The sequence below is a fragment of the Nomascus leucogenys genome, chromosome 1a, assembly GCF_006542625.1.
Source record: "Nomascus leucogenys isolate Asia chromosome 1a, Asia_NLE_v1, whole genome shotgun sequence".
In the NCBI taxonomy this organism is placed as follows: domain Eukaryota; kingdom Metazoa; phylum Chordata; class Mammalia; order Primates; family Hylobatidae; genus Nomascus; species Nomascus leucogenys.
In genome coordinates, this window is record NC_044381.1 from 37,500,347 (window position 1) to 37,526,521 (window position 26,175).

At 38.3% G+C, this 26,175-nt stretch overlaps 1 protein-coding gene across 4 annotated transcripts in view; it reads left to right on the forward strand.

The window, feature by feature from the left end:
- Positions 1–1,728: 1,728 nt before the first annotated feature.
- Positions 1,729–26,175, forward strand: part of ZNF782 (zinc finger protein 782) — a 37,020-nt gene continuing 12,573 nt past the window's right edge. Inside the window, exons 1-4 of one of the 4 annotated variants that reach the window (XM_003260531.4) lie at positions 1,729–2,153; positions 3,172–3,387; positions 4,235–4,293; positions 11,244–11,370. In XM_003260531.4, coding sequence (XP_003260579.2) covers positions 3,246–3,387; positions 4,235–4,293; positions 11,244–11,370 — 328 coding nt within the window. In that variant the 5' untranslated portion in view covers positions 1,729–2,153; positions 3,172–3,245. Of the gene's footprint in view, positions 2,154–3,171; positions 3,388–4,234; positions 4,294–11,243; positions 11,371–17,475; positions 17,526–26,175 lie in introns of those variants that run through there. The other 3 variants (XM_030797952.1, XM_030798009.1, XM_030798074.1) reach the window with 3 other exon arrangements.

The following is a 26,175-nucleotide window of genomic DNA, read 5'->3' on the forward strand; positions in this document are numbered from 1 at the left end:
AACAACACCTCGCAGCTCACCTTTAATCTTTACTCAGCTGTTCACTTTGCCCAGAGAGTGGGAGAAAATCTTCACGCTCTATGTATCTGACAAAGGACTAATATCCAGAATCTATTACGAACTCAAAAAAATCAATCTCATCAAAAGAAAAACAAACAATCCCATCAAAAAGTGGGCTAAGAACATGAACAGACAATTCTCAAAAAAGATATACAAATGGCCAACAAACATATGAAAAAATGTCAACATTACTAATGATAAGAGAAATGCAAATCAAAACCACCTTACTCCTGCAAGAATGGCCATAATCAAAAAATCAAAAAATAGTTGACGATGGCATGGCTGCAGTGAACAGGGAAAACTTGATACTGCTGGTGGGAATGTAAACTAGTACAACCACAATGGAAAACAGTGTGGAGATTCTTTAAAGAACTAAAAGTAGAACTACCATTTGATCCAGCAATCCCACTACTGGGTATCTACCCAGAGGAAAAGAAGTCATTATATGAAAAAGATACTTGCACATGCCTGGTTATAGCAGCACAATTTGCAATTGCAAAAACGTGGAACCAACCCAAATACCCATCAATCAACAAGTGGATAAAGAAACTGTGATATACACATGATGGTATACTACTTAGCCATAAAAAGGAATGAATTAATGGCATTTGCAGCGACCTGAATGAGATTGGAGACTATTATTCTAAGTGAAGTAACTCAGGAGTGGAAAAACCAAACATCGTAGTTCTCACTCATAAGTGGGAGCTAAGCTATGAGAATGCAAAGGCATAAGAATAACACAATGGGCTTTGGGGACTTGGGGGGAATGGCGGAGGGCGGGGGGGCAAGGGATAAAAGACTACAAATGGGGTGCAGTGTATACTGCTCAGGTGATGGGTGCACCAAAATCTCACAAATCACCACTAAAGAACTTACTCATGTAACCAAACACCATCTGTTCCCCAATAACCTATGGAAATAAAAAAAAATCAGCAAAAAGCAAGAAAATTCGTTATGAGCATGGAAATCTAAGATAATTAACATTAAATTTAAATATGTTGAAACAATAAGAGAATTCGGCAAGAAGCAATGTTGAGGGATAAAAACCAAAAGCTTTTCTCTAATACCTGCAGCACCTGGCTCGACCCGCCTTAGAACCCTCACGCCTGGGGGCGCCAGGACAGGGCTCACAGGTCAACAGGTCGGGTAGGCTGTAAAGAGACAAGGTGGAGGTTACAAGTTGAAAATGTATAAAATTGTAAAGTAAATTCAAAGTTATATCATTTCAATGCTAAATACTTCAGTAGTGATTCCTTTTTAAAAAAAATCTATTTTTCTACAAAATTCTTAGTTTTTTTTCACAGTTCACAAAAGTAATGGTACTTTTTTTCAATATTTGCAATTCCCAATCCATATTCAGCTTCCCAATTGTCTCCGAAAGTCTTATGGAAAAAAAAAATGCTGGTTCAACCGGGAACCAATGGAGGGCTACTCTTTATATTTGTCAGTAGCGTTCAAGATTTAACCTTTAACTTCTCCCTGTTCTTAGAGAGCCTGAGCAGGAGACTATAAAAACTCCATCCCCGCCAATTCTGAATCGCCGAAACGTGGGGAGTCACGTCGAAGGCGGACTCAAGAGCTTATGGGAAATGTAGTCCTGAATGAGTCTAGTTCGCCGCGCAGCACTCTGGGATGGGGCTACTGGGCTCCTTCTGCGCCTGTGCAGCCAGAGCCCCGCCTCCTCATTTGGGTTCTCGAGACTCCCGGGAAGCTGTTTGGGAAGCTCGGGGGTCGGCTGGGAAAGTAGAGGGAGCGCAGCTGGGGCGGGAGGACAGCGTTTGTGCCCGGAAGCGGGAGAGGAAGCGGGAAGTTCGTGGGATCCCCGCCCCCAGCGTCAGTGGGTGCGACCGGGCGGGCCCTCGGCCTTCCTGGCCCGTGGAGAGGGACTTCGGCCGCTGGCTCCCGGGGCGGCTGAGGCTGAGCGCTGGTCCGGAGCAGGTGCCGGGTGCGGGCCGCGGTGTGCGGGACGGGAGCCTGGCGCGAGCGGCGGCGGGAGGAGAAAGCGCATTTGTAACGTGGGCGACAACGTGCCCGAAATCCCCGGACGGTGGGTCTGCATCGAGACTCCGAGCTCTGGAGCTGGAAAAACCCGGGTAAGTTCCAGCTCTGGCAACTGGAAACCGAGGCGAATGCAGGGACCTGGATGAGAATCAGGTTTCTCATCTGAAAGTGAGGGTATTAATAATGACTGCTTCATGGCATTGGTTTAAAGCTCTAAGTCACCACCTGTAAAGCAAACAGCCGACTGTAGGCTACTAAGCCATGAGCGACTGCTGCTGTTATATTTAGAAGATACTTTGTTCCATTCATTGGGTGCCTATGTATACCTCACAACCACATCTGCATTAAATATAACAACTGAGGCTCAAGTCACAAGCTAGCAGTGAGGGAGCTGGGGTTCAAAGGCAGGTGTGATTTATTTCCCGTTTCAGGCGCTAATATCACACCTGCCTAAAACCAGCATTGCAGCCTTCACAGCACTTAGCAGAATGGCATGTCCCCAAATAGGGAGTGGATGTAGATGGAATCTTACCATGTGTCAAATGTAGTCTGGATTTCTGGTGTGTCTTCAGATCTCTTGGGTCAGACAGGTTCCTGGCCCCTTCTGCATTGTCAGGGTGTCTCTCTTTTAAGTCTGATGTAAAGAATTCTAAGAGTCAGATTTTTGCCACCAGCATGGTTTCTCAGGTCAGGTCCGTCCCAGGCTCCTTGAACAGAGCAGCCCTTGCGAGGTGGGAAGCAGGGGTCTCTGTGAACAGTTTTACCTGGAAGAGAACGCCTCTCAGACCTAGACCTCCCTCCCGAGCTTCAGAGCAGAGGCAGAAGAGTCCACAGAGGATCAGATCCTAGATGTGTATGGTCAGAAGCAGTTCTTGATCCTCCTTCCCAGAATGAGCCAGACTTGGTGAAGCCTCCAGAAGCCACCACAGAATGGGTGACAGTGGGTGGTTTGGGCCAGCTTTGAGAAGAGCAAAATGAGCTAGGTGGTGGCCAGGGACAGGCTGCTCAGGAAAGGCCACATCATTGCTTAGATCTGAGGGTAGGGGTAACTGGAGATTCTGTCCCCAGATCCCAAAGTAGCCCCCAGTCCTTTTGTTCTCCACTCTACAGATGCCATACTGCTGTTAACACATGTGACACTGGAGACTTTGTCCCTTCCTCATAGAATCCCAGCATGATGATACATGAAGGGTCTTCCGTGGTTATCTACTTCTGATTCTTTTGAAAGCTTTAAAGACATTGGGCATGAAAGGTTCAGTGAGTTTCCGGGGATCCCTCGTTTGTGGCAGAGCCAGGAGGAAAACAGTTCCGTGCATTCTTTCACAGGTGAGTCACCAAAAGCATCTTATCCAAAGGGCCTTTTGAGAAATACATCCCAGTTAAAACATCTAAAACTCTTTTCCTTAAAGTATCTCATCTCTTTTACAAGACTTTCTGTGGATTGTCTATACCAAGGGTAAACAATATTACTAAGAAAAATAGTTAAATGATGCACACTGAATATTTTTCAGCTAAGTTAATTTTGTGTTTTGGAGGCAGAGTCTCATCCTATTGTCCAGGCAGGAGTGTAGTGGCACAAACACGGCTCACTGCAGCCTCTACCTCCTGGGCTCAAGTGATCCTCCTGCCTCAGCCTCCCAAGGAGCAGGGACCACAGGCGCATGCCACCACACCTGGCTAATTTTTTAAGTTTTTATTTTCTGTAGAGACAGGGTCATGCCATGTTGCCCAGGTTGGTCTTGAACTCCTGAGCTCAAGCTATCCACCCTCTTTGGCCTCCTGAAGTGCTGGGGTTACAGGCATGAACCACAGTACCTGCTAGGTTAATTTTAATGAAAGAATAGTGCCTTACCCTGTGGTGTACCTTAATTCAACTAATCCTGTATTGTCTTTATTTGTGTGTGTGTGTTAGAAGCACATGTGCATTGTTAAATCAATTGGGAAAAGTTTATGTTCACTCAATAAAAAATAGCAGTTTAAGCCCCATAACTATTTCAGAGTTGTCGTAGACAATGCCACCTCTATGTGGTGCTTCTCATGCCTTTTCAAGGCCTGAAGGGCCCTGTTACTGTAGGAAGGCTGCTCCCCAACTGGGTTGCTGAGATTTGGGGAGGCGAATCTAGGAGCTGTGAGGTAGGCCAGACCATGTGACATCCTCTTTCTTTCCCCCCAGCTGAGGCTTTACAGTTCTCTATACTCTCCCAAGATCCACAGAAAATGAACACATTTCAGGTAAGCTCTTTATTCATTCCCAACTTTGTATTGTAATGGATTTATGAGGTTTAGATAGGCCCTTGCATTAAATGGAAAAGGAGAAATAGATAAGTAAATCTTGAGGGAAAATATATACAGTTTTACCGTGAACTCTGTTTGCTGTCAGCTTTGTCAGGGTTAGTAGGTTCCCTCCAGTTACCAGTTTGCCAAGATGTCATGTTATGAATGCACATGAATTATATTAAATACTTTTTGTGTATCAGAATAAATCTATAGCTGTGTCCTATAATTAATCTGTAAATATTGTGAATAATATAATGGATTTTCTAAAAGTAACTTGAATTCCTGTATAGACCCTAGTTGCTAATGAGTGTAGTAAGTTGCTTCTTACATGTTTTCCTAGCACTTTATGGTAATAATTTAGGATTTTTATTTCTGTGTTCACAAATGGGATTAAACTATACTTTCCTGTTTCCCTGTTCAGTTGGGGTATCATGGTTGTCTCATGAAAGGAAATGGGGCACTTTTTCTTGTTTCTTCTTTTCTAATAATTTAGGAAAATGAGAACATTGTGTTATATGTAGATTTTATGAAACTCACCTATGAATTTGGACCTTGCAAAGACTTTGTGTGAAGATTTTGATTATTGAATAAATGTATTAGTTCATTAGTCAGCTTCTTATAAGCTTATACTGGATTTGTACTTTTTCAATATAATTTTTGTCATTACATTTTCATAGAAAATTGTAATCATTTACTTTTTTTATTTTCTTATATTTTTAGATTTAGTAAATGTTTATTGTTGGTTAACCATTATCAAACAAGATTTTTCCTTGTCAGTATGCATCAAGTTATAGATGTACAGAGAGACAAGGTATAAACCAAGAGAAAAATAAAATGAGATACTAAGATATTTTATTTTAAAAACCACCTTGCATACACAAATTATAAAAATTTATAATTTTCACCCTGCTTTACCATCCTTGTGCTAATATACTTTGACACTGAAGATGCAACTTGCATACTTACTTAGCACTTTACTTAGATATATTTATTAAGATGCAAAAGTTTTCATAATATTGTATGTTTACTAAAACTGGAAAGAGTTTCAATTTTAATACAAAATGTATTTGAAATTTTCGACTAAAATTCTGAACATTTTACTTTTACATTTTATTTTACGTATTTTACTACCCAGGGTCTAAAAGAAGTCAAGACTTCTTTCATTTTAACTAAAATGAAAGAGCAAGACTAAAATAATAATATTAAATGTTGTCTTTTCTTTATACTTAAAAACATTTCTTTAAAATGTTTTATTTCAATAGCTTTTGGGGTACAAGTGGTTTCTTGTTACATGGGTGAATTATATAGTGGTGAATTCTGAGATTTTAGTGCACCTGTGGTCTGACAAGTAGTGTACATTGTGCCTTACAGGTAGTTTTTTATCCCTAGCACCTTTCCCTAGCCTCCCACCCTCCCCTTCTTGGTCTCTAAAGTCCATTATGTCACTTTGTATGCCTTTGCATACTCGTAACTTAGCTCCCATTTATAAGTGAGAACATATGGTTTGGTTTTCTACTCCTGTGATACTTAGAATAACAGCCTCCAGCTCCATCCAAGTTGCTGCAAAAGACGTTATTTCATTCCTTTTTATGGCTGAGTAGTATTCCATGGTGTATAGGTACCACGTTTTCTTTATTCACTCAGTTGATGGGCACTTAGGTTGGTTCCACATCTTTGCAATTGTGAATTGTGCTGCTACAAACATGTGTGCTGGTTTCTTTTTCATTTATGATGACTTCCTTTCCTTTGGGTAGATACCCAGTAGTGGGATTGCTAGATCGAATGGTAGATCTACTTTTAGTTCCTTAAGGAATCTCCATACTTTTTCCATAGAGGTTGTCCTAATTTTCATTCCTACCAGCAGTGTATAAGCATTCTCTTTTCTTCACATCCATGCAAATATCCACTGTGTTTTGACTTTTTAATAAGGGCCATTATTGCAGGAGTAAAGTGGTATCTCATGGTGGTTTCAATTTGCATTTCCCTGATGATTAGCGATGTTAAGCATTTTTTTCATGTGTTTATTGGACATTTGTATATCTTCTTTTGAGAAATGACAATTCATGTCCTTTGTCCACTTTTTTATGGGATTTTTTTTCTTGCCGGTTTATTTGAGTTCCTTGTAATTTCTGGATACTTTGTCAGATGTCTAGTTTGTAAATATTTTCTCCCATTCTGTGGGTTGGCTGTTTACTCTGGTAATTATTTCTTTTGCTGTGTAGAAGCTTTTTAGTTTAATTAGGTCCAGTTAATTTATCTTTGTTTTTGTTGCGTTTGCTTTTGGGGTATTAGTCATGAGTTCTTGGCCTAGGCTGATGTCTAGAAGAGTTTTTCAAATGTTGTCTTCTAGAATTTCTATGGTTTCAGGTCACAGATTTAAGTCTTTGATCCATCTTGAGTTGATATTTGTATAAAGTGAGAGATAGGGATCCAGTTTCATTATTCTACATGTGGCTTGCCACTTTTACCAGCACCATTTATTAAATAGGACAGGAGTCCCTAATCCACGGGGCCACTGACTGGTACCAGTCTGTGGTCTGCTGGAATGGAACGGCACAGCAGGAGGTAGGCAGCAGGCTAGTAAGTATTACCACCTGAGCTCTACCTCCTGTCAGATCAGCAGCATCAGATTCTCATAGGAGAGGGAACCCTATTGTGAACTGCACATGCAAGGGATCTAGACTGGGTGCTTCTTATGAGAATCTAACTAATGTCTGATGATCTGAAGTGGATCAGTTTAATCTTGAAACCATCCCCACCCCACCACCTCTGGTCCATGGAAAAATTGTCTTCCAGGAAACCAGTCCCTGGTGCCAAAAAGGTTGGGGATTGCTGAAATAGGATGTCCATTCCCCTGTTTATGTTTTTGTATGCTTTGTCGAAGATCAGTTGTTGACTGTGCATATTTGGCTTTATTTCTGGGTTCTCTATTCTGTTCCATTGGTCTATGTGCCTGCCTTTATACCAGTACCACACTGTTTTGGAAATTATAGCCTTGTAGTATAATTTGAAGTCTGGTGTTGTGGTGCCTCCAGATTTGTTCTTTTTGCTCAGGATTGCTTTGACTATTCTGGCTCTTTTTTATTCTGTATGAATTTTAGGATTTTTTTTCTAATTATGTAAAAGATGTTGGTATTTTGATGAGAATTGCATTGAACCTGTAGATTGCTTTGGGCAGAATCGTCATTTTCACAATATTGATTCTTCCAATCCGTGAGCATGGGATGTGTTCCATTTGTTTGTGTCACCTGTGATTTCTTTCAGCAGTGTTATGTAGTTCTTGTAGAGATCTTTCACCTCCTTGGTTAAGTATATTATTAGGTTGTTTTTTGTTGTTTTGTTTTTGCAGCTGTTGTAAAAGAAATTGAGTTCTTGATTTGATTCTTAGCTTGGTTGTTGATATAGCATTGCTGCTGATTTGTTTACATTGATTTTGTATCCTGAGACTTTACTGAATTCATTTATCAAATCTAGGAGTCTTTTGGAGGAGTCTTGGATTTTCTAGGTATATGATCATATCATCTACAAAGAGCAGTAGTTTGACTTTTCCTTTTCCAATTTGGATGCCCTTTATTTCTTTCTCTTGACTAATTGCTCTGGCTAGGACTTCCAAAACTATGTTGAACAGGAGTGGTGAAAGCAGGCATCCTTGTCTTGTTTCTGTTCTCAGGGGGAGTACTTTCAACTTTCCCCATTCAATATGGTGTTGGCTGTGGGCTTGTCACATATGGCTTTTATTATTTTGAGGTAAGTCCCCTCTATGCCTAGTTTGTTGAGAGCTTTTATAAAGGTACACTAGATTTTGTCAAATGCTTTTTCTGCATCTACTGAGATGATTATATGATTTTTGTTTTTAGTTATGTTTATGTGATGTATCACATTTATTTACTTGCATATGTTAAACCATCCCTGCATCCCTGAGGTGAAACCTACCTAATCATGATGTGCTTTTTGATGTGCTATTATATTCGGTTAGCTAGTGTTTTGTTGAGGATTTTCGCATCTATGTTCATCAGGGATATTGGTCTGTTGTTTCCTTTTTTGTTGTTGTGTCCTTTCCTGGTTTTGGTATCAGGGTGATACTGGCTTCATAGAATAATTTAGGGAGGATTCCCTCTTTTGCAATCTTGTGGAATAGTTTCTGCAGGATTGGGACCAGTTCTTCTTTAAATATCTGGTAGAATTCAGCTTTGAATCCATCTGGTCCCAGGCTTTTTGTTGTTGTTGGCAATTTTCAAATTTTTAAATTACTGATTTAATCTCTCTACTTGTAGCCTATTCAGGGTTTCAGTTTCTTCCTGATTTAATCTAGGAGTGTTTTATGTTTGCAAGAATTTATCCATTTCCTCCAGGTTTTCTAGTTTGTGCACATAAAGGCGTTCATAGTAGTCTTGAAAGATCTCTTGTATTTCTGTGGTTTCGGTTGTAATGTTTCCAGTTTCATTTCTAAGTGAACTTATTTGGATCTTCTTTCTTTTCTTGGCCAATCTAGCTGAAGGTCTATCAGTTTTAACTTTTCAGGGAACCAGCTTTTTTGTTTCATTGATATTTTGGGGTTTTTTTGTTTGAATTTCATTTAGTTCTACTTTGATCTTTATTTCTTTTGTCCTGCTAGCTTTGGGTTTAGTTCCTGTTTCTCTGGTGCCTTGAGGTATGACATTAGGTTGTCAATTTGTGCTCTTTCAGGCTTTTTGATATAGGCATTTAACACTATAAACTTTTCTCTTAGCACTGCTTTGCTACATCCCAGAAGTTTTGATAATTTGTGTAATTATCATTCATTGAATTTGTAAATTTCTATCTTGATTTTGTTGTAAACCCAAAAATCATTCAGGAACAGATTATTTCATTTCCATGTATTTTTATAGTTTTAAAGGTTCCTTTTAGAGTTCATCCCTAGTTTTATTCTGCTGTGATCTGAGTAGATACTTGATATGATTTTGATTTTTAAAAATGTATTGAGACTTGTTTTGTGGCCTATCATATGATCTGTCTTTGAGAATGTCCCATGTGCTGATGAGAAGAATGTATATTCTGCAGTTCTTGGAGAGCATTTTGTAAATATCTGTTAAGTTCATTTGTTCTAGTGTGTTGTTTAAGTCGATTGTTTCTTTGTTGGCTTTCTGTCTTGATCTGTCTAGTACTGTCAGTGGTCTGTTGAAGTTTCCCACTATTATTGCATTGCTGTCTATCTCATTTCTTAGGTTAGTAGTAATTGTTTTGTGAAACTGGGACCTCCAGTGTTAAGTGCATATAAATTTGGGATTGTAATATCTTCTTGTTGGATTGATCCTTTTATCATTATATGGTGACCTTTTTTTTTTACGGATTTTCTTGAAGTCTGTTCTGTCTGATATAAGAATAGCTACTCCTGCTTGCTTTTGGTTTCCATTTGCATGGAATATTTTTTTCCTTCCCTTTACCTTGAGTTGATATGAATCCTTCTATGTTTGGTGAGTCTGTTGAAGACAGCAGATATTTGGTTTGTGATTTTTTTTTAAATCTATTTTGCCATTCTGTATCTTTTAAGTGGAGCATTTAGGCCATTTACATTCAATGTTAATATTGAGATGTGAGATACTGTTCTCTTCATCATGTTGCTACCTAGTTTGCTTTTTTCACTGAATTATTGGTTTATAGGTCCTGTGAGTTTTAAGCTTTGAAGAGGTTCTGTTTTGGTGCATATCAAACTTTTGTTTCAAGGTTTAGAGCTCTTTTTAGCATTTCTCATAGTGCTGCTTTGGTAACGACAAATTCCCTCAGCATGAGTTTGTCTGAAATAACTTTATTTCTCCTTCATTGATGAAACTTAGTTTTGCTGGATGCAGAATTCTTAGCTGACAGGTACTCTGTTTAAAGAGGTTGGAGATAGGACCCTCAATCCCTTCTTGCTTGTGAGGTTTCTGCTGAGAAGTCTGCTGTTAGTCTGATAAGTTTTCCTTTATAGGTTACCTGATGCTTTTATCTTAGTGCTCTTAGAATTCTTTCCTTCATGTTGGCTTTAGACAGCCTGATGACTATATGCTTTGGTGAAGATCTTTTTGCAGTGGATTTTCCAAGAGTTCTTTGACCTTCTTGGATTGGGTTATGTAAATATCTAGCCAGGTCAGTGAAGTTTTCCTCAGTTATTTCCTCAAATAAGTTTTCTAGACTTTTTGTTTTCTTTTTTCCCTCAGAAACATCAATTATTCTTAGGTTTGGCCATTTTACATAATTTCATATTTCTTGGAGACTTTGTTCATTTCTTTTTATTCTTTTTTCTGAGCTTTTTGAGCTTTTTGTGTTATGTATCATGCCGCATCTCTGTGTACAGCTGCACGAGATAATAATGAACAGATTTTCATTCCTGTAAAGATTCACTTCCCAGCTGGGCACTGTGGCCCACGCCTGTAATCCCAGCACTTTGGGAGGCCGAGGTGGGCAGATCATGAGGTAAGGAGATCAAGACCATCCTGGCCAACATGGTGAAACCCCATCTCTACTAAAATACAAAAAACTAGGTGTGGTGGCATGCACTTGTAATTCCAGCTATTCAGGAGGCTGAGGCAGGGGAATTGCTTGAACCCAGGAATGCAGAGGTTGCAGTGCGCTGAGATCGCACCATGGGAAATGTATGCAGGAATCCTATTTATAATAATTTTACCTAAAAGGGTACTAAGCTTCCTCAGTATATTAAGTAACAATGTATGTGTATGATTGTAAAATAAATACAAATAAGAGCATGAGAACAAATATTTGTGCTAATTATGCATTTCAAAGGTAAGGCAGAATTAGGGCCATAATAAGAATCCCTTATAGCATTTTGTTTTAAATTCTCAACAGTGAACATAATGAGTTAGTTTCCGAAAACATTTTCCTTTCCTTGATTCTGAACACTCAGATTAATCAGAAATGCGCTGTTACAGGCATCAGTGTCATTCCAGGACGTGACTGTGGAATTCAGCCAGGAGGAGTGGCAGCACCTGGGCCCTGTTGAGAGGACCCTGTACAGAGATGTGATGCTGGAGAACTACAGCCACCTCGTCTCAGTGGGTGAGCACAGCTTACCATGGGGTTCCCTCCAGAGTGCAGTTCTGTTTCTCCTCTCTTTCTCTCTCTCCATACCAGACCATGTGACTCCCTCTACAGTGCAATTCTGGTTTTCCTTTTTTGTATTAGTCACCTTTATTGAGGTGTATTTAACAGAAAATAAAATTCAGCACCTTTCAGTGTACAAATCAATGAGTTTTGAAAAATGTATACATTGATTACCACAATCCAAATCATGGTTTGGAATATTTTTATCACCCCCAGAAGATTCTTTGTAGCCCTTTGCAGTGAGTCCTCTCCCTCCATCCCTTCCTCCACAACCTCTGGCAACTACTAGTCTGCTTTCTATTGCAATAATTTTGCCTTTTCTCAAATTTCATATAAATGGAATCATAAATTATATACTCCCTTTTGTCTGGCTTTTCTTTAGTATAATGCTTTTGAAACTCATGCACATGTGTGTATAAGTGGTTAATTATTTTATCCTAAGTAGTGCCGCTTTGTGGGCATATACTGCAATTTATTATCCTCTATCAGTTGGTCAACATATGGAATTTTTTCCCAGTTGGTGCTTTTCTGAATAAAGCTGCTATGAACTTTCACATGCAAGTCTTTGGGTCAACATATGTTTTCATTTCTCTTGTGTAAGTACCTAGGAGTGAGCTTGCCAGGTCTTTGATAAGTTTATCTGTCTGCAACTTTATGGGAAACTGCCAAATGTTTTCAAACTGGCTCCACAGTTTTTCATTTTCATGAACAGTGTCTGTGAGTTCTCATTACTCTTTGGTTACCATTATTTGGAAAATTTTGCTGTTTTTAACAATTCTAGTTGGGTTTTATTTTGCATTTTCCTGATGACTAACAACATTGAACCTCTTTTTATGTGCTTTTTAGCGATTCATAAATCTTCTTTAAATGAGCAGTCAAATCTTTAGCTCATTTTTGTTTCATTTAGTTTTTAGTATTTTGTTTGTTTAGTTGAAGAAGTTCAGACCTTTATTAGATATATGTTTTACAGACTTTTTCTTGCCATCTCTTGCTTCTCTTTTTAAAGAGAAAATGTTTTCAGTTTTTAATTTTTTGCATATATTTTAAGAAACCTTTTTTATATTGAAATAATTATAGATTTATGGGAATTAGCAAAAATTGTGTCCTCACCTTAGCTTACCCCAAAGGTTACATGTTTTATAACTATAATACAGTATCAACACCAGTAAATAGACACTGGTACAATATGTGTGAATAGCTCTGTGGAGATTGACGTAACCACCACAGTTACAATTCAGAACTGCTCTATCACCACAAAGATGTCTTTGGTGCTACTCATTCATAGTCAACACCCATGCCATCTCTCACATTGTTCCTGATCTCTGCTGACTACTAATCTGCTAGCTCTATAATTTTGTCATTTTGAGACTGTTATATAAGTGGAATCATACAGCATTTGATGTGTTGAGACTGGCTTTTTCACTCAGCGTAATGCTCTTGAGATCTAAGTTGTAGTGTATCCATAGTTCATTCCTTTTATAGCTATGTAGTATTTCACTATATGAATATCATTGTTTAGCTGTTCACCTATTGAAGGACATTTTGGTTGTTTCTAGTTTGGGGCTATTATAAAGTTGATGCGAACACTCATGTTCAGATTTTTTGTGAACATAAGTTTTTCTGGGATAAGTGCCATGAAGTGTGATTGTTAGATTGTATGGTAAGTTATGTTTTATTCTTTAAGAAAGTGCCAAACTATTTCCCAGAGTTGCTGTACCATTTTGCATTTCCACCAGCAATGTATGAGGGATCCAGTTATTCCCTATCCTTTCTGGTACTAGGCATTGTTGCTATTTTATGCATTAGTGGTTGAACAGATGTATAGTGATATCTCATAGTGATCCTGATTTGCATTTCCCTAATGGCTACTGATAATCAAATATCTTTTCATGTGTTCACAAGCCATCTGTGTATCCCTAGTAAAATGTCTGTTCATGGCTTTTGTCCACTTTTTAATTGGAAGTTTGTGTGTTTTACCATTGACTTTTGAGAATTTAGATAGTCTAGATATGAGTTTCTTTGTCAGATGTGTGGTTTGCACATTTTTATACCAGTCTGTAACTTGTCTTTTCATCCTCTTTGTGAGGTGTTTTGTAGAGCATAAGTTTTTAATTTTGATGAAGTCCAGTTTATCAGTTTTGTAAAAATGTTGTCCTATCTAAGAACTCTTCACTAAGTCTTTGGACCAAAGGTTTTTTCCTATTTTTAAAAATTGTGTAATATATTTTACATTTTAATTATGGTGCATTTTGAGTTAATTTTTATATAGGGCATGAAGTGTAAGTTGAGATCTTTTTGTTTGTTTGTTTTTGCCTATGGATATCCATTTGCTCCATGCAGCACCATTACCCTTCATTGAATAGCTTTTTCACCTGTGTCAAAAATCAGTTGGCTGTACTTGTATGAGACTATTATATTCCCACATTATATTTCTTTTTCAATATTGTTTTAACTATTCTAGTTACTTCGCCTTTGCATATACATATTGTAATAATTTCATTATGTTAAAATCTTACTGGGTGTTTGATAGGAATTAAAGCTATAAATTATCAATTTTGTGACATTTAACATCTTTACTGTTTTGAGTCTTGAGTCTTATAATCCATAAACACAATATATGTCTCCATTTACTTAGATCTTGATTTCTTGCTTCAGTGTTTTGTAGTTTTCAGTATAAAAGTCCTGCACATGTTATATTTATACCTCAGCGTTTCATTTGGTTGAGTAATTGTTAATGGCATTGTGTTTTAAATTTCTGTTTGCTTATGAAGGTTGCTAGTTTATAGAAATGTAATTGATTTTTGTATGTTTGTTCTTTTATGCTGAGATCTTGCTGAACTTTCTAGGAAGGCCTTTTTGTAGATTCGTTGGCATTTTTTAACATAAGCTATCATGTCATCTATGTATAGGGTCAGTTTACTATCTTCCTTTCTAATCTGTTTGCCTTTTATTTCCTTTTCTTGCTGTATTACACTGGATAGGACTTCTAGTACTGTGTAGAATAAGAGTGGTAAGAGTAGTCATCCTTGCCTTGTTCCCAACCTTAAGGGGAAAACATCTAGTCTTTCACCAAATGATCTTAGCAGGTCCTTTGTAGATATTCTTCATCAAATGGTGGAACTTCTACTGTATTCCTAGTTTTATGAGAATATTGATTATGAATGGATATTGAATCTTGTCAAATACTTTTTATGTATATACTGCTGTGATTACATGGTTTTTCTTCATTACTCCATTAATGTAATAGACTTTGTTGACTACTTTTCAAATACTGAACCAGCCTTATATACTTGGAATAAACCTTACTTGGTAATTTCATAGAATTCTTTTTATTTATTGTTTGATTCTATTTGCTAATATTTTGTTAAGTAGTTTTGCATTTATGAGAGAAATCGGTCTGTAGTTTTATACTACCTTTGTCTGGTTTTCATATCAGCATAAGTCTGGCCTCATAAAATTAGTTGGAAAGTGTTCCTTCCAATTTTCTGGAAGAGGTTGTATAGAAGTGGTGTTTATTCTTCATTAAATGTTTGGTAGAGTTATCTAGTGAAAACCATCTGGGCCTAGAGACTCCTTTTTGGGGAGTTTTATAAATCAATTTATTTAAGTCATATATATGGATATTCAAATTATTTCTATTAGGTGAATTGTGGTATTTTTGCTTTTCTAACAATGAGTCCATTTTATCTAAGTTGTCACGTTTATATGTGTAAAGATGTTCAGACCATTCCATTATTATCATTTTGATGTCTTTAGGATCTGTATTTATAGACCTGTTTTATTCTTTATATTGGTCATTTCTGTCTTCTTGCTCTTTTATTTTTTTGTTCACTCTTCCTAGAGGTTTTACAAGGTTACTGCTCTTTTCAGCCAACCAGCTTTTTCTCTCATTGATCTTTCTCTTTTGTTTTTTTGGTTTTAATTTGGTTGATTTCTACTCTTTACTTTTTACTTTTGCTGATGTTAGGATTATTGTGCTCTTTGTCTAGCTTTTTAATGTGAGATCGTGCACTATTAATTTGAGACTTTTTCTCTTTTCTAACGTACACATTTAGTGCCTTAAAAAGTTCAGCACTGCTTTAGCTGCAACATAGAAATTGCATATCGGGTTACTAAGACGTGTCTCTTATTTATGTCTAGAAGACATATTTCTTCTTCTTTGAACACTCATTCATACAGTATGAGACTGTATGAAGAAATGCAATTAAAACTTAACAACTGTTTAATTAATATCCACTTTTTGATAGACACCAGTGCAGTTCTCAAGTTATTCAGTAGCACAGCCTTAAGTTTCATAGGGTGATTTGAAGAGTATCTGAGGTTAAGAAAACCTTTCTATTAAAAAAAAATTGTAATTTTTTTGAAGCTGGGTGAAGGATGCATGAGGGGAGGGGTTCACTGAACTCTCTTTTTTACTTTTTCAAAGAAAATTTTCAAATTCAAAGGAAAAGATAAGTGTTGCTTGAGAAAAACTCTAAGGATGTTTAGGAATAAGCTAAATAAGGAAATATAAACATTCCAAGTAGAGAAAAGAACAAGCACAAAGACCCCTAGTAGAAGAGAAGATAGTGAGTACAGAGACCTGAAAAAAAACCAGTACACCTGGAACAAAGAAAGCAAGAAGGAATATGGTACAAGATGTGGAAGCAGACCAAGTGAATATATATTATTGAGGCCATATTCTGGGTTTTAAGCAATAAGTAGTCATCGAGGGCTTTAAGTAAAATAGTAATCAACCATATCTGCTAAGAAATATAATTTTTTGGCACTAAAAGAAATTACAGATGCGTTAATTTTTACTCAGCAACATATACAATACTCAGCAACAATACGTGCATAAACACAAAATGATATATATACAAGGTTATTCACTGCAGCATTGTTTGTAAGAGCAATAGAATATCAACAACCCAAATGTACATCATTGACTAATTGGCTGAAAGTGTGTTACTTCAACACATAAATGAAGACTATGCAACCATAAAATGGACAAGAGCCTGTATACAAATAAGGAGCGATACTCAGTAAATATTAAGTCAAAAGAAGCAGTAGAATGGTGTGCGCAGGAAGCCATCTTTGAGTAAGGAAAAGAGAGAAGAATATACGTAACTGTTGATATTTGCAAAATGAAACCCTGGGAGAAAAATCAGAAAGTGATAAAATTCAGCAGGTGGGGGACGAGTGATTAGAACAGGAATGGAAGTGAGACTTTTAGTATACCTTTTTATACAATTTGGATTTTTGAACTACATACATGTTTTGCATATTGAAAGATTACACTAAATTTAAAAGGCAGTTCTTAAATGTGAAAGTTTTAGAGACTGATGGTTCCAGATAAGATTGATTACAGATACTTCTTCCTGTTCCTCCCTTTAAGTACAGCTAAAACCACTAGGCATTATATACAAAACATATAAGAAGACTTTGAACAGTGAGAGAAGGACACAAACAAGCTAGGGATGTTGGAACCCAAGAAATGACACCTCTTTCTCAGTTTTATTTTTGCCTAATGTATCAGCCTGAAACACCAGTTGGTACAAACAAACAAAAAAAAGTCCCAAGTAAAGCCTGCTTCCTCTAGACAAAAGAACAGGAAAGCAACCACCCAGAAAGACAGAAAATTTTAGACAACTGCCCTACCCTAACTAAACACTACGGAAAAAAACTGCAGCTCTCTCCCATCACCAAAAACTGACTTCCACCCTGGTCCTAGAGTATCAGAGTACTCCTCTAGCTCTCTAATGGGGTGATTTCAGCTGAGGCCTAGTGGTAAGCCAGGACTCTTCCTACCAACTGACAGTAAAAAGTTGCCTGAATAGGCCAGGTGCGGTGGCTCATGCCTGTAATCCCAACACTTTGAGAGGCCAAGGCAGGTGGATCATGAGGTCAGGAGTTCAAGACCAGCCTGGCCAACATGGTGAAACCCCGTCTCTACTAAAAATACAAAAATTAGCCAGGCATGGTGGTGGGTGCCTATAATCCCAGCTACTCGGGAGGCTGAGGCAGAGAATTGCTTGAACCCAGGAGGCAGAGGTTGCAGTGAGCAGAGATTATACCACTGCACCCCAGCTTGGGCGACAGAGCAAGACTCCGTCTCAAAAAAAAAAAAAGTTGCCTGGATACCTACCTGATGGTGTTATTAGAGGCTAATCTGGACTCCCAACCTCACCTGGCAGTAAGAAAGTGTGTCCTCCTTCAGCTGTCATGGTATCAGAGGGAGCCTCCTAAAACAGAAGATGAAGAAGACCCAGAGTCACATAATACCTGGAATATCTAGTATACAATTGAAAGTAATAACAGTAATAATGTATTGGGTCATTATGACATATGGATAAGTGAAATGAATGAAAGCAGTGCCACAAGGGATGACAGGAGCCACAGGTAGTACTGTTATAAGATGCCCACAACACGTGTGACGTGGGATAGTTATAGTGTTATTGTAAGGTGAATGATGATTACCTTAAAACATATATTGTAAACACTAGGGCAACCACTAAAAACATTTTAAAAGAAGTATAAATGATATACCAACAGATAAAATGGATGTATATAAAATGCTCTTTAAAAGGAGAGAAGGCAAAAAGAGAGAAGTAGGTAGAAAAAAAAAATAACAAGTGCAATGAACAAAAAAGTTTAAAAAATTAATCCAGCTATGTTAGTAATCACTTTAAGTGTGAATAGGCTCAAAACACCAGATGTAGTACAGTAATACAATACAGTCGGATTAGTTAAAAAAGTAAAGCCCAACTCTACTTTGTCTATAAGAAGCAAACTATAAAACCAAAGACTCAAGTTAGAAATAGAAAAATGGGCTGGGCACGGAGGCTCACGACTGTAATCCCAGCACTTTGGGAGGCCGAGGTGGCCAGATCATGAGGTCAGGAGTTCAAGACCAGCCTGGCCAACATGGTGAAACCCCGTCTCTACTAAAAATACAAAAATTAGCCAGGCGTGGTGGCAGGCGCCTGTAATTCCAGCTACTCGGGAGGCTGAGGCAGAAGAATCACTTGAACCCCAGAGACGGAGGTTGCAGTGAGCCAAGATCACTCCACTGCACTCCAGCCTGGGCAACAAGAGCAAGACTCTGTCTCAAAAAAAAAAAAAAGAAAAGAAAAAAGAAAGAAAAGAAAACTACATCAGGCTAACACTAACCAAAATTGAAGTAACTATTAATTTCAAAGACTTCAGAACATGGGAGATCATCAAGGATGGAAGAATATTACATAGTAATAAATGGCTCAATTCTCTAAGAAAACATAACAGCCCTAGACATTTATGCAGTTAACAACAGCTTCAAATTATATGAGGTAAAAAACTGATAGAACTAAAAAGAGAAATACACAAATCTACAATTAAAATAGGGAGATTTAAACACCGCTCTGTCAGTATTGGTAGATCAAGCAGGCAGAAAATTGCTAAGGATATAAATGACCTGAACAGCAGTGTCAGCCAACTTGGATCTACTGACATTTTTAGACTACAGCAATAGAAAAATATACATTCTTCTCAAGTGCATGTGAAACATTCATCAAAAGAGACATTCTAGGCCATAAAGCACACTTTAACAAATGAAAAAGTACAGAAATCCTAAAAAGCGTGCTTTCAAACTGTACCAGAAATCAAATACAGAAAGATAGCAGGAGCATTTCCAAATATTTGGAAATAACCAACACACTTGTCAACACATGAGTCAAAGAAAAATTCTTGGTATAATTTTTTGAAAATGAAAGTACAAGAAATTTGTGAAATGCACCTAAAGCAATAATCAGAGGTTAATTTAAGTGTTAAGTGCACATAAAAGAAAAAGGCAGGGCACAGAGTCTCTCACCTATAATCCCAACACTTTGAAAGGCCAAGGTGGACGGATCACTTGAACCCAGGAGCTCAAGACCAACCTGGGCAACATAGGGAGACTCTGTCTCTACAAAAAAATATAAAAATGAGCCAAGCATGGTGGCACGTGCCAGTAGTTCCAGCTACGTGAAAATGAATAACAGAAGGAAAACTAGAAATGTTACAAATATGTGAAAAATTAACAAACTCTTAAACTACCAAGGGGTCAAAGAATCATAAGACAAATTAGAAAATACCTTGAGAGAAATGAAAATACAACATAGCATACCTTCTGGATGCAGTAAAACCAACAATAAGATGGAAATGTATAGCTATAAACACATACATTAAGGAAGAAGAAAGATCTCAAATCAATAACCTAACTTCACATCTTAAGAAACTAAAGAAAGAGCAAACTAAACCTAAACCTAGCAAAAGGAAACAATACTAGAGATTAGAAGAGAGATAATGAAAGAATAGAAAAACAATAGAGAAAATCAATGAAACCAAAGTTCTTTTTTAAAAAACCAACAAAATTGATAAACTTTTAACTAGATCGGTTCAGAAAAAAAGGGAAGACTCAAATTACTAAACTCAGAAATGAAAATGGGGACAGTATTAGCAATTCTACAGAAATAAAACTGATTATAAAGGAATGCTGTGAACAACAAATTAACCTAAATGAAAGAGACAAATTACTCGAAGCACATAATCTACCAAAACTGAATCATGAAGAGATAGAAAGCTCAAATAGACCTGTAAGTAGTGTCTAGTACCATTCACCAAGTAAAGGAACCAAGATTACTTGGGAAAATGGTTGATTCTAAGGGCTAGGGAGAAATGTACAAGATGAGTGTGGGACATCTTGTAGAATCAGAAGTAAGGAAATTGCTCAAAAAACAAAACTATGGGAGTGTCTCAGTCCATTTTGTGTTGCTAGAACAGAATACCTGAGACTGGGTAATTTATAAAGAAAAGTTTGTTTGGTTCACAATTCTGGTGGCTGAAAAATCCAGGATTGGGCAGCTGCATCTAATTAGGGCGTCATACTGCTTCAATTTATGGTGGGAAGTGGAAGGGGAGTGGCCATGTGCAAAGAGATCACATGGCAAAAGAGGAAGCAAGAGAGAAACCAGGCTCTTTTTAACAGCCGGTTCTCACAAGAAATAATCTATTCCTGTGAGAGTGAGAACTCAACCCTTTGGGAGGGCATTAATCTGTTCATGAGGGATCTACTCCCATGACCCAAACATCTCCCACTAAGCCCCACCTCCCAACACTGCTACATTGGGGATCAAATTTCACCTTGAGTTTTTGCAGGGATGAACCATACCCAAACCATACCATTCTGCCCCTAGCTCCCCAAAACTCATGTCCTTCTCATATACAAAATATAACATTCCATCCCACTAGTCCCAAAAGCCTTAAGTTTTTCCAGCACCACCTTAAAAGTCCAAAGTCCAGCTACAAGCCTGTAAAATCAAAAATAAGTTATTGGGCAGGCATGGTGGCTCACACCTATAAACCCAGCACTTTGGGAGGCCAAGGCGGGTGGATCACCTGAGGTCAGCAATTCAAGACCAACATGGTGAAACCCCGTCTCTACTAAAAATACAAAAATTAGCCAGATGTGGTGGCATGCGCCTATAGTCTCAGCTACTCGGGAGGCTGAGGCAGGAGAAGCGCTTGGAGGCAGGAGAAGCGCTTGAATCCAGGAGGCGGAGGTTGCAGTGAGCTGAGATCAGACCATTGCACTCCAGCCTGGGCGACAGAGCAAGACTCGGTCTCAAAAAAAAACAAAAAAAAGTTATTTACTTCCAAGATACAATGGTGGAATAGGCATAAGGTCTGAAACCCAGCAGGGCAGACATTAAATTTGAAAGCTCCAGAATAGTCTCCTTTGACTCCATGTCCCACATCCTCAGCACACTGGTGTGAGGAGTAGGCTTCCAAGCCCTTGGATAGCTCCACTCATGGCTTTTCTCTGCCCAGCTTACATTGCTGCTCTCACAGGCTGAAGGCAAATGCCTGCAGCTTTTCCAGACTGAGATTGCATGCTACTGGTGGCTCTACAATTTTGGGGTCCTAGCAGTGGCCCTAATCCTGAAGCTCCACTAGGCATTGCCTTAGTGGAGACTCTGCAGTAGACCTAACCCAAATTTTTGCTTAGCCTTGCCCTAGCAGAGGGTCTCTGCAGTGGCTCTGCGCCTGCAACAAGTCTCTGCCTGGGCCTATAGGGTTTTTCATACATACGTTGAAATCTCAGTGGAGTAACACACACCTCCATGGCTCTAGCATTCTGCAAGCCTGCGAAATTAACACTACACGGACTCCAAGGCTTACTGCTCGTGCCCTCTAGACATAAGCCAGGGGATGTAAGGCTTACACAGCACAAGCCTTACCTGGAGCCACTTGACCCATGGCTGCTTCAGCCGAAGCAGCTAGGATGCAGGAAGCTGTGTCCCAAGGTGTCCCAAGTGCAGCAGCCTGGCCCTTTCCCCTGAAACTATTCTGCCTTCTTAGGCTTCTGGGCCTGGAATGGGAGAAGCGACTTGAAGATATTCCAAATGACTTCAGGGTCTTTTTCCCATTGTTTTCACCTTTTGCTTATGCTAATCTCTTTAGCAAGCAGTTGCTCAGTTACATCAATGGATATCTTTTCTAAAAATTCTCCTTCATTCTCTTCCACATGGCCAGGCTGCAAATTTTTCAAATCCTTCTACTTCGCTTCCTTTTAAATTATAAATTCCATCTTTAGATTATCCCTTTGCTTGTATAACTCCAGCATAAGCTGTTAAAAGCAACCATGCAGCTTCTTGAGCACTTTGCTGCCTAGAAAGTTCTTCCACCAGTTATACTAGTTCACCACTCTTAAGTTCTGCCTTCCATAAAGCCCTGAGGCATGGAGACAATGCAGCCACCTTCTTTGCTACTGCGTAAAATGGATGGCCTTTTTTTCCAGTTCCTAATACATGCTTCCTCATTTCCATCTGAGATCTTAGCAGAATGGTCTCTACTGTCTATATTTCTAGCAGCATTTTGTTTACAACCATTTAACCAATTTGTAAGAAGTCTGAAAGTTTCCTTTGTTTTCCTGTCTTTGTCTGAGCCTCAGTAGAATCACCCTTAATGCTCCATTCATGGCAATATTGGCCTGCCCCTCCAAATTTTTCCAGCCACTACCCATTACCCAGTTCCAAAGCTACTTCCGCATTTTCAGGTATTTATAAAGCAACAACCCACTCCTTGGTACCAATTTTCTATCTTAGTCTGTTTTGTGTTGCCGTAACATAACAAATGAGACTAGGTGATTTCTAAAGAAAAAATATTTATTTAGCTCACAGTTCTGGTGGCTGGGAAGTCCCAAATTGGACAGCTTCATGTGGTGAGGACGTCATGCTGTTTCAACTCATGGCAGAAAGTGGAAGGGGAGCAAGCATGTGCAAAGAAATTGCATGGAAGCAAGAGTGTGAAACTGAGGAAGCCAGACTCTCTAAATAACTCACTGTCACAGGAACTAACACATTCCTGTGAGAGCAAGAACTCACGCCCATTGAATGGTGTATTAGTCCATTCTTATGCTGCTATGAAGAAATACCTGAGACTGGGTAATATATAAAGGAAAGAAGTTTAATTGACTCACAGTTTCGCATAGTTGGGGAGGCCTTAGGAAACTTGCAATTACAGTGGAAGGCACCTCTTCACAGGGCAGCAGGAGAGAGAATGAGTGCCCAGTGAAGGGGGAAGCCCATTATAAAACCATCAGCTCGCGTGAGAACTAACTCACTATCACGAGAATAGGATGGGGGAAACCGTCCCTATGATTCAATTTTCTCCACCTGGTCTGTCCCACGACATGTGGGGATTATGGGAACTACAATTCCAGATGAGATTTGGGTGGGGACACAGCCAAACCATGTCAGAGGGCATTAATCTTTTCATGAGGGATCCAGCCCCATGACTGAACACCTCCCCCACTAAGCCCCACCTCCCAACACTGCATTAAGGATCAAATTTTATCATGTATTTTGATGGGGACAAACCATACCCAAACCGTAACAGGGGATACGTCAAAGAACAGGGGAGCCAACTGAAAGATCTCCCAGTAGCCAAAATTGCAACAGTTAAAATAAACAACATAGTATTGGTTTATAACCCAAAGTATGAAAAACTCGTGAGTCCATATTGATATAAATAATTGAATAAATGAGAATAGAAAATCTCCCAAATAGAAAAATTCCTAATAATTTATGTAGTTACTCCTCTTCAAGGAAGTGGAGCATAATTCTCCACTGCTGCAGTGGACTGTGCCTGGTGAGAGTCTTCTAAAAAGTATAATATGCATACTGGAGAAAAGGAATAACTATAATGGAAAACCCTGGCATCCATTACCTCCACCAGGTGATCAAAGTTACCGTCAGTGATAAATGTTGATGGCATATTCCCTTGATGAGATGTGATGAGAATGGTAGATGCTTTACCTCTGTGGTCTTTCTCTGAGGAATACATAACCCCACTTTAGTTATGAGGAAAACATCAGATAAACCAAAACTGAAGAACATTCTACAATGTCCTTTAAACTGTCAAGGTGATCCAAAATACCACAAAACACTTATAGTTTACAGGAGCCTACAGAGACAGGATGACTAAATGTAATGTGGGATCTTGGATGAAGCTGTAGAACAGGAAAAAGATATTAGGTAAAAAGGAGCTCTGAATAAAGTGTGGACTATATTTCATAATGTATCAGTATTATTAGTTATGAAAAAACTGCCATCGGAATTTCTGATGTTATATGAGAAAACTGTGGTAGTTTCAGTTGTTAATAGTGAGGGAAATTGGTTGCTAGGTATACAAGAATTCTTTCCAACCTTGCAACTTTTCTGTAAATCTAAATTTACTCTACAACTTTTTAAAAAATCATTACATGTGCACAGCAGCAGGATAGAGAAGACGGAGAGAAGAATTGCTGAACTTTATGACAGATAGAAATGAGTCATTTTTTACAGAGAAAAAACTAGACTGAATAAAAATGAACAGAACCCCAGAAACTACAAGAAAATCTCTAATGTTTGTGTAATTTGAATCCCATAAGAAAAGGCTAAAAAAAAAATTCAAAGAAATAATGGCTAAAATTTTCCCAAGTGTGGCAAAGGACATAATCCTAGAGATTCAAGAAGCTGAGTAAATTCTATACAGGATAAACCCAAAGGAATTCATGCCAAGAAGCATAATTATGAAACTTCTGACAACTAAAGATAAAGAAAAAAATCTGACAAGCAACTAAAGGGAAACAATGTATTACTTCTGGGGAAAAAGAATTTGAATACAAGTGGATTTCTTATTAGAAACCACGGAGAACACATTTTTCAAGTGCTGAAGGAAAAGAATTGTTAACACAACTCCTTATCCAGCATAAATATCTCTTGGAAATGAAGGGAAAATTGAGACATTCTCAGATGAAGGGAAACTAAGAGTTTATTGCCAGCATACCTACCCCGAAAGAATGGAAGGAAGGAAGTTCTTGGAACAGAAATCGTAAAAGGAATCTTTCAAGCATCAGGAAGGAAGAAAGAACAATGGAAAGTAAAAATGCTGGTAGATACAATATGCCTGCCTTCCCTCTTGAGTTTTCTAATTTTGTTTGATGGTTGAAGGGAAAAATTGAACGTTCTCTGATGTGGTTCTTAATGTATATAGACGAAATAGTTAAGATCATCATATTATAAACAGGAAGCAGATAAGGGACTTAGAGTCCCTTCATCTTTACACTCCACCTGAACTAGCAAAATATTGATACTTGTCACAGTGAACTGTGGTAATATGTGTATAATTTAATATATAGAGTAACCACTAAAAAAACTATGTTAAATGGTATACTCAAAAATATTACAGGAAAATAAGTAAAAAATGGAATTCTAAAAAAAAATGTTCAAAAGAGAAGATCAGGGAAAAATTAATAAAAATTCAAGGGAACAAACAGAAAACAAATGAAATAGCAGATTAAAGCCCTAGCTTATCAAGAATTACATTAAATGGTCTAAATACACTAAAAGACAGATTGAAAGAGTTGGTTTTTAAAGTTCACCTAAATATATGCCATCTACAAGAAATTCACTTAAAAAATAATAGGTAGATTGAAAGTAAAAGAAGGTATACCATGGAACATTAATCATAAAAAAGCAGGGTTGGCTATGTTAATATCAGATAAAGCAGACTTCAGAGCACAGAAAATTATTGGTAACAGAGTGATGTTACATGTCAGTCTGCCAAGAAGACAGCAGTTTTTTTTTTTTTTTTTGAGACAGAGTCTCGATCTGTCATCCAGGCTGTAGTGCAGTGGCGCTATCTCGGCTCACTGCAAGCTGCACCTCCTGGGTTCATGCCATTCTCCTGCCTCAGCCTCCTGGGTAGCTGGGACTACAGGCGCCTGCCACCATACCCAGCTAATTTTTTTTTTTGTATTTTTAGTAGAGACGGGGTTTCACCGTGTTAGCCAGGATGGTCTCGATCTCCAGACCTCGTGATCCGCCCGTCTCGGCCTCCCAAAGTGCTGGGATTACAGGTGTGAGCCATGGCACCCGGCCTAAAGACAGCAATTTTTAAATCCTAAATGTTTCAACATTCCGAGAGATACATCTTATGCAACTGTAGTACAATGTCAGTACAGGAAGTTGACATTGGCACAACAAGTGTATGGTTCTTTGTTATTTATCACATGTATAGATTGGTGTAACCACCACTACAGTCAAGTCAACAGAACTATTCAGTCACCACAAAGATCTTTGTCCTACCCCTTTATATAAAGTCAGCCCAACTCCTTTTACTATCCCTTAACTCATGGCAATCACTAACTTGGTAAGCTATCATTTCTTCTTATACTTTTCAGCCCCTCCCTTTTCTCCCCTCCTTCTGAAACTTCTATGA